Consider the following 9479-nt stretch of genomic DNA (forward strand, 5'->3'; position numbering starts at 1 on the left):
TCAATCATAGATATTTTTAATTTTGAAAGATAAATGAGGCCCTTTTTGATAAATGAATTTTGTTTACACACAAACAAGAAGTTTTTTTTTTTTTTTTTCGAATGCTAATTGGAATGGAAGTTTTGTTACATAAACACTCTATAATGGCATATTGCACATTTTTAGGTGAAATGTTTTGTCATGGTTTGCTGTGTGTATGATTGGTTTAGCCTTTTTATTACTCTGTATTATTTTAATTTAAAAAGAAATGTATAAATTTTTTAAAAAGTTACTGTTTATATATCAGACAATGTACAATTTCAAAAGAAACTATAATTTTTCATAAACTTATTTTTAAAGCAAAATAAATCAATAAAATTAAATCATATCAGGCAAACACTAAAAAACAACAAACACGTAAGAGTTCCAACGTGAAATCAGAAAATATTACTCTTTAGCATTTAGTGTGATACTATATCATAGATACAATTTAGGTTCACTTACGTATATGTTTTCTTTTCAAGTCTATCATTTTTTACTGTGATGATATTGGTGGGACATATATATGATTATAAAGCTCTGTCTTTTGAGCTATAGGATGAAGCACCTCTAAGATTAGTTTTTATTTTGTTAAAGAAAGGATTGCTGGTTGCATTAATGTATATGCTATGTTATCCCACAAAAGATTGGTTAGCCCATATTTTAAGATAGGGTAATTTTTAATTGGAAAAATAAAAGAAGCTACTAGTCTTCAAGAACCTGTCAGCTCTATTACACTTGTTGACGACTTCACGCAAGATGAAGCCGTCAGTATCAAAGCCGACGGCTTCATGCAAGAAGAAGCCGTTAGTCTCAGAGCCGACGATTTCATGCCACTACCTGACGGCAACTGCGCCTGGATGGGATAAGAAGTTGACAGGGAGGAAGTTGAAGGCAAGAAAAGAAAAAGTGACGAGTATAGCATGGCTATACTTGGCCCCCAAGAATATGTATATAAGAAAATATCTTGTAAACCCTAATCGAAGGGATCCCTACAAGGAAAGCATCCCGCGATATACGCTTGATAAAGAAGAGCTTCCCTATAAGGAAAGACTCTCTTCATCAAGAAACAGATGTCAACTCTACGCTACTATAAAAACTCCCAAACCCTCACAAACCAATGTACGCTTAATTCACCCTAGCTTTGGCATTCTAGAGTTGTGAACAAGAAATTTCTCTAACTTGACCGTCGGAGGGTATTTGACCGGTACTACACTGGTGTGTGCAGGTCTTGCTTGGAGCACATGAGGACCACATAGCTCACTAACGATTTTTGGCATCATCATTTTAGATGATCAAATTCTTTTGCCAAATTCTAGATGATCAAATTCAACCTAAACCTTATTTCAAATTATATTTAGTAATTGAGCAAAAAAAAAAAAAAAATTGTGTGCGAATTATTGCAAGCGAATTGTATACATATTTGCATGTATTGAGAACATTTTGTGTAATTATATGTGTCATTCCTTAATACAGTTGGTATTTATGCCATTCTTCATATAGTTGCTATAAATACATAGTTCCACACCCATCGTATGTGGGGTTGACAGAGTGAATTTTTTTTTTTCGTCATTCTTTGCCTATTGATACTAAGAGTATAGGTTTTCTTAAGCATAAGATCCCAAATACCTTTTTCATACAATATTTTAGAATGTTTAAGTAAATCATCTTTATACCATGTATTAAAAGCCAAATATATTAACTTCAAATACTAATAACTTGGGATAGTTTTAGCTGATTTTGGTTTCCCAAGTAACACCATTTGTAAGTACCTTACAGAATCAGAGGACATACCAAACCAATGTCACATAATCACATCTCGAAAAAAGAAAAAAAGAAAAAGAAAAGAAACTCGAGCAATAACACAGATTTTAATATTAGACACCCCTGCTTATGTTTCCATGTAGTGCCAATTTGATTTTGTTAACCTTGGTCACAACGTCCTTGATGTCTGGTCTTTCATCTGGTGATTCTTCAGAACATCTTAAGCCTAATTCTAAGATAGATAAAAGAATAGTTTGCATGCCAGTTACATCTCTTCCATCTTCAATCCTGAGTAAACCATCATCCACGACTTCCATTCTATCTGGAAGTGATGCAATCCATTGCCTCATAGCTAGTTCTCCAACAAACATTTCATCAGTGGGTTTCTTTCTTGTGATGATCTCCAACAATATTATTCCATAGCTATAAATGTCACCTTTGGTTGACACTCTCCCTTCTGAGCCATACTCTGCCAAGCTCACATTTGTCAAGATGTCAATAAGTTAGTGGTCCACATGCTTGCCAACTGGAGAGAGAATAAATTTATAAAAATAACCATTCACACATTCATGCAAATTTTTTATTTAATTTTTAAATCTTGTTTATTGTATCCATCCATTATCAATATATTGATGTATATATTTAGATTTGATTTATTGAAAAAAAAATTATGATACGATCAAGATGTGTCCATTTGCTATTATCTTTATTCTAATAAAAATAAAAATACATTTGATATTATGTTCTTAGGGTTTACCTTTGTTATAGGAGTATATATGTATATATTATTTTCTGCTTCAGTTACCCAAGACAAATCTGAACACATTTACATCTCTTAGGGAGATGGTTTAGTGGTAGGAATCCAAATGATCCATCACACATGAGAGTCTTGGAATTGTGGATTCGACTAGTGGCAAGTCTCATTTGTTTCTAGGTGGTTTCATGCCATAATGCAATACTGGGTTTAATAGGTGTAAAAATAGCAACCATACTTGCAAGCTTTGTTTTTTTTTTTAAAATTCTATAAAATATAAACACATCTTGGAGTACCTACCTATCCATTTGCGTATTCATTTCCAATAAATATAGGAATACAATATTTTTTACAACTTTTATTTTAAGTATTGACATCACTAGATCTACCATGACCACTATATTGTTTGGTGTCAATGGCTATAAAGTTGGCTCTAATTAATATGTGGCGTAAGGCAAGCCGAAGATTACCGTAGTTCTATTAACAAGTCCAATATTGAAACTCACACTAAATTTATTTTATTGAACAAATTCATATTTGATTAGTGAGCATGGTTCATATAACAAATGGTTTTAATACAAACTATTTATTTACTTTCTTAGAATAAAAATTTTGTAGAATAAGTTAACACCAATAACCCTTACATAAGAGAGACTAACACTTAATTAATTAATTATCCATTGAACTAGTCACACTATAGTTTAAAGTGTACGTTCATATGTATCTAATGCAATTACAAAACTGAGCTATGAACTACCAAACAAATTGTTAATATTTAAAATTGTATCTATTGAAGCTATGTACAAAATTAGCCTGGTAATTAAATATATAGACAAAGGTGAATTCAAGTACCTGGTGCGATGTAGCCAAGTGTACCAAGAGTTTTGGTTTGCGTTGCGTCCTTGCTTAGGGCTAAAATTTTTGCAATGCCAAAGTCACTAACATGTGCAACCATGTCCTCATCCAAAAGAATATTGGAAGGCTTCAAATCACAATGCACCACAGATTCTGATTGACCATTGTGGAGATATTCCAACGCTAATGCAACATCAACCATGATGCTTACTCTTTGGACAAGATTCAAGCAGTTGTTATGAGAGTATAACCACTTTTCAAGGCTACCATTTGACATGTATTGAAGCACCAAAGCTCTAAACTCAAGGTTGGAGCATGTACTAATGACTTTAACAAGATTCCTATGTCGGATTGCCCTTAACACCTTGCATTCAGTATCAAAACTTTTGAAAGCACCCTCCAATTGCAGGTTTAGAGCTTTGACAGCAATAATAGTCCCATCAGATAGTATCCCTTTGTACACAGAACCAAAACCTCCTGTTCCAAGCAAGTTGCTCTCACAAAAGTTGTTTGTTCCACGAGAAAGCTCTTGATATGATATCATTCTATGATCCATTGTAGGCAATGTGATAGGCAAACCTGGAATCTGCATGTTACATTGTGGATGTCTTCTTCGCATTATGACTAGTGCTGCAAAGATTATAATTGATGCAATGACAGGAACAATATATTTGAGCAAAACTTGTTTCACCCTTGATCCAAGAGAAGTTGGACTTGTACATGGTGGAACTCCAAAAATTGGATTCCCACAAAGTGCTTCATTACCTAAAAATGATTCTGCGGTGAAGTTTGCAAAAGGTCCGGTGGATGGAATCTCTCCTGATAGCTTATTGAAGGACAAATTCAAATACTTGAGATATGGAAGTGTCTCAAGAGATTTTGGAATAGCTCCGGAGAGATTATTGTTTGAGAGATCCAGCCGCTCCATTCCCCTCAATTGTCCAAAAGATTGTGGAATGTTTCCTTGGAATGAGTTCTTTGACATGTTTAGATAGCTTAGGCTCTCAAAAGCACCAATGATACTGAGAATATTTCCAGTAATTTGGTTACAGGATAAGTCCATGACTACAATAGTGCGCAATTTTGTCATGCTCGGAGACAAACTTCCATTGAGGAAATTCGATGATAAATCCAAGAATAACAAGTTTTGAAGACTCCACAAATTCAATGGGATTGATGATGTCAGTGCATTATAACTCATGTTGAATTTTTGCAAAACACTGAGGTTTCCAATGCAATTCGGGATTGATCTTGAGAGATTGTTAATAGAGAGCGACAATTCTCCCAGGTTCTTTAATTGACAAAGTTGTTCTGGAATGGATCCTTCAATCAAGTTCTCGTCAAGAAACAAGCTTTGCAAACTCTCCAATCCCTTGAATGTGGATGGTATGTTTCCGGTCAAATTGTTACGTGACAAATCAAGTAAGTACAAGTTTTTCAAGGGACCAATTCCCATTGGAATTTGACCCTTTATTTGGTTTTCACTTGCATCAAAGGCTTTAAGCGAAAGTGAAAAATTTCCAATGGCATCCGGAATTGTAATATTCAAGCGATTGGAGGATAAATCTAGCACCTCCAAAAATCTGCAATTAGTTAAAGATAAAAGGAAACTATGCTCTTGATGTCCAGGCTCCGCTGTCAGCTGATTTCTGCTTAGACTAAGCCTTTTTAGATTTTTTAAGTTCCCAAGATTTCTGGGTATATGTCCAGAGAGAAAATTACGAGAAAAGTCTACCATGAAGAGGCTGGAAGTATTTGAAAGATATGATGGGATATGGCCACTAATTTTGTTCAAATCAAGTGCTAGAATTTCAAGATTAGGGCAAGAGATCCAAGTATCTAATGGAAGATTTCCAGACAAGGAATTTTCAGCCAAGTTGAGCTCTTGTAGAGAGGTAATGTTGAAAATATATTGGGGTATTGTCCCAGTGAGATCATTCAGGTCAAAATCCAAAATTTTCAGATTTTGGAGACGCCCTAATTCACTTGGAATGCCTCCTTTCACGTTGTTTTCTTCGATGCCAAACTCTTGTAACATCGACAAGTTGCTTATGATAGGAGGTATATTTCCAGTTAAGTTGTTAGTTCCAAGATATAGCACTTCAAGCTTTTCTAAACTCCCAAAACCTTTTGGAATACTTCCATCGAACTTATTTTCTGACAGAGATAAGTCAGAAAGCTCTGTACAGTTATTAAACTGTGAGGTGAGCTTACCGCTGAATTCATTTGTGGAAATATACAGTCCTCGAAGATTAGGACATTGGGTGCAAAGATTCATTGGAAGGGCTCCTGAGAAGTGATTTTGTGTCAGACCAAGATCCGTTAGAAAAGAGAAGTTAAAGATGACAAGAGGAAATGGACCAGTAAGGCTATTGGAATCCAAATCCAAGATCTCTAATGACGACATATTGCTGAGGGACAATGGAATTGTACCACTAAGACTGTTTCTACCAAGATATAAATCTTGAAGTTTGGGTAACATGCCCAATTCTTTAGGTATGCCACCACTAAAATTGTTGTTATCAAGATTTAAATATTCAAGCTTCTGGCAATTATGTATAGTTGGAGGGATAATACCTTCCAATAAGTTGTTTGACAGTACGAGTGTCCTCAAGCGGTGTAGATGACTAATCTCATGTGGCAGAAAACCAATGAAGCTGTTGTTTTCAAGATCAAGTGAGACTAGGAAGGAGAGGTTGGCAATATGAGGGGAAATGGTGCCATGGAGACCAACGTAGGAAAGGTTCAAGGCCGTGACTCTTTGTCTGCGTCGGCTGCAAGAGACCCCAAACCACTCACAGAAGTTTGTTGTTGTGGACCAGTTCCCACCAGCAAGGACAGAATCGTTTGGGCTAAAAGTGATCTGAGATTTGAAGGCGATGAGAGCTGATTGATCTGTAAAGTTGTTGGAAGATTGGGACAACTGAAGTACGCATGGCTGCATTAACAGAAATGCCAACAGGAGGAAAATGTATGACATTTCCATTAGCGTAATGTGTGTGCACAAGAGAGACAGAGAAGGCTCTTTGGAATAGGATAGTCTTGCCGTTTCATTGGTAGAGCTTATTAATACAAAATCATTTCAGAAGTAGCATATTCATGATGGGTATGCAACATTGTTATTCCACCTTATGTGTGAACATAATATAAATTTTTTCCACTTTACCAAAAGTGGCGTCTACCAAAATTCTGGTCTCGTCAATGTGGACGAAGAAAACAGAGGGATAAACACGAGAAATCTATGGAACATGACATCAGATAAATTATAATGGTTGTAAGATTTTTTATTTTTATTTTAAACTCAAGTTTTTATTACCGAATTGGTCTTTGTCTATTTCCCCTATCATGGTCCCACCAACGGATTTGGTTGAAAATTTGTCCAAAAAACAAAAGTTGACGTGCTGGAAAGCCAAAATAACTGGCTTTTGTTAAAGCCAAAATCACTTTTTACCAAAATTTCATGGAGCCCGCCAACATTATTCGTAGATGCCAAATGAACTGAGCTTATAAACTCATTGCGATGCAAATACATTGATTTGACCAGGGAGCAGCAGTGCAGTGCACTATCCCGATGCGCTTGCTAAACGGAATGATATCCTCATATGTGGTTGCATTGGCATTGTTTAACGAATCACATATTTGCAATTAATTGCCTCTGTTAAAAAGGGACAGATTAACATTGTTGGTAAATACATTGACGTTCTTGAATTCAATTGAGAATCCTCCTGACATATCAAGATATAACGCTTAAGAAAATGTGGAAGTGATGGGAGTCATGCTTTGCCTATTGATACTTAAGGATAGATTTTTCTTAATCAAATATCTAGCATGCGAAAACTTCAAATATGCTAAAATTTGACATTAAACCCCATAAATCTTGCATTACTTAGCACTTTCAATTCTAAAAAATTCTACCATTGAGTTACATTATCATCCTACTTTCATGATGGTACGGTGTTTAAAAAAAAAATATATATTTGATTGGGTTTTGGGTTTTTAATATTTGGGTATTGGATTATATTATTTTATTGTGTAGATATATTATTTTAGTGTATCGTATAGTAAAATAAAAGTTGGAATGTTTGGTGTATTATAAAATGGTATGGTATAATAGATAAAGTAACTTTTAAAATTGTAAAATGAGAAATTTTTTAGATACTGGATGTTAATGATCTAAGAAAAAAATGAATCTTCTTTACAACAAAAATTAAAACCTTGATATATCGATATATTTGTACTTATAGAAAAGCTTTTGCAATTAATTAACCCTCTTGTGAAGTCATGGCAGCACCATAGCATTTTTTTTTCCCCTTTCTTTTCTTCTTTAATTATTTTTTTTTTACTAGTTGATACTTTTTTTTCCTATAGTAACCATCAAATTATCAACAAAAAAAAAAAAAAAAATCTTTCATTTACCTTCAATTTTTTTTGTCTACTAGTTGGTTTTTTTTTTTATGTTTCCAAAATATCCAGGGTTTTTAAATTCTTCATTTCTCGTAGTAACTATTAATTATAATAAATAAAATAAATAAATAAAACTACTGATTTTTTTTTAATTTGTTGAGAACCACCAACTACTCTCTCTCTCTCTCTCTCTCTCTCCACATTTAAAAAATTTTTATCACATAGCTATTGATCTTTAATTTTCTTAAAATTTTGCTAGTATGGAGAATATAAGAAGAAAATTTAATTTAATAGTAGATTTGTCAAAATTCATATCTAATAAAAAAAATATTGAGTGTAGTTATAGCCTTAGTCTACAATCAAGTTTCTTGTCAAATTTTGTCCAAAGTGTAATTATGTTGGGCCTAAAAACTTTTAGGGTGGTCACAAATTTTTTTTAAGGTTAAAAAAATCATAATTTTTTTTAGAACTTATATATTATAATTATTATTTTTCCCAAGTCAAAGTATTCCTGTAACCACCCTGTACCTAATGTGGAGTTGCCCCTAGATTCCTCTTACTCATCTTGAACTGTATGAAAATATTGGGATGTTCTGGTTGATCTTGGTTCTTGATATTTTTGGGTTGTCAACAAGTTTAAAATTTACTCATTGACCCCAAATAAATATATTTTCGGGTATTAAAGTAAACTAGTGTATAACTCATGTATATGCACGGTACAAATAAAAATAATCACAATTACACGCATATATGGGTTCACATTATACATAGTGTAAGAGTTAAACATTTTTCAAGTCATAGATGAGTTTTACTCTCTCTCTCTCTCTCTCTTTATTTTTTATTTTAGTTTTTTTTTTTTTATATACGCATGAGTTTACTTTATTTATATTAGACTCTGTGTGTTTTTGCACAGTGTTAACTCACCTAGGAAAATAAATTTTAAAAAAAAAACTTAAATAGGACACATATCACAAAATTAGACAACAATTAGAATCTAATTTAGAATCTAATTGAATTTTCTCTTAACTTTGGCTCTAATTATATACTAGTGTGTAGCTCTGTGCATATGCCTGGATACAATTAAAAACAATCACAATTATGCCGTTCAAATTATAAATTTTTTTGAAAAGAAGTTCAAATTATACATAGAATTAGCTTATACCTTTCTTAAACCATACATTTCTAAAATATGTAATGGTTTCTCATTTTATCTATATATTAAAAGGAAAATTACTGTGAAAGTTTTAAAAAATCAGTTATTGATGATTTTTGATATTTGTATAAAAAAATGAGCTTCGTTTTGATAAATGAGTGATTTGAAATGTATTGGCAAAAAATTATTTCGTTTCTTCCTTTGTTTATATATTTTTAATATTAAATGGATATTAGATGTATTTTTTCTTGCATTAATTTAGTATTGAACTTTAATATATATTTTATCCTTCAATTTAGAAAACTATCCCGATCCAAATATTAGTTTAGCCCCCCAAAGCTAAAAGTCTACTTTAGTGTTTGCAAAAAGATATTCCAATATTGACTGAGGTTCACAATTTTACACAGACCCAAATTCAAGTTTATCCAAATGCTAATTGAAATCGTTTCAATGGTTTGCTATGTGTATGATTGGTTTAGCCTTTAAAAAAATAGTTTAATTTTAAAGGCTCATTTTTTTTAGATGTATAAT

At 33.0% G+C, this 9479-nt stretch overlaps 1 protein-coding gene across 3 annotated transcripts; it reads right to left on the reverse strand.

Annotated features, from left to right (window-relative positions):
• Positions 1 to 1687: 1687 nt before the first annotated feature.
• LOC142606358 (uncharacterized) lies at positions 1688 to 6481 on the reverse strand. Of its 3 annotated transcripts, none has more exons than XM_075777728.1 (3): positions 5969 to 6472; positions 3389 to 5680; positions 1688 to 2251 (listed from the first exon to the last, which is right to left on the reverse strand). In XM_075777728.1, the coding sequence occupies exons 1-3, from the start codon at positions 6375 to 6377 to the stop codon at positions 1896 to 1898; spliced, it is 3057 nt and encodes a 1018-aa protein (XP_075633843.1). In that variant the 5' UTR covers positions 6378 to 6472; the 3' UTR covers positions 1688 to 1895. The 3 variants fall into 3 exon arrangements, with proteins under 3 accessions (XP_075633843.1, XP_075633840.1, XP_075633849.1); XM_075777734.1 differs by having other exon boundaries at positions 2109 to 2308; positions 5969 to 6481; XM_075777725.1 differs by having other exon boundaries at positions 3389 to 6474.
• Positions 6482 to 9479: the final 2998 nt, after the last annotated feature.

This window comes from Castanea sativa, chromosome 1 (genome assembly GCF_040712315.1).
Source record: "Castanea sativa cultivar Marrone di Chiusa Pesio chromosome 1, ASM4071231v1".
NCBI classification, from domain to species: Eukaryota; Viridiplantae; Streptophyta; class Magnoliopsida; order Fagales; family Fagaceae; genus Castanea; species Castanea sativa.

Bases quoted from the DNA above. Each gene is read 5' to 3' on its own strand.
- LOC142606358 (XM_075777725.1), bottom strand. From the start codon at position 6,377: ATGGAAATGTCATACATTTTCCTCCTGTTGGCATTTCTGTTAATGCAG. The intron at 2,252-3,388 runs GTACTTGAATTC...TGAGCTTGGCAG, and splicing joins ACTTGGCTACATCGCACCAG to AGTATGGCTCAGAAGGGAGA.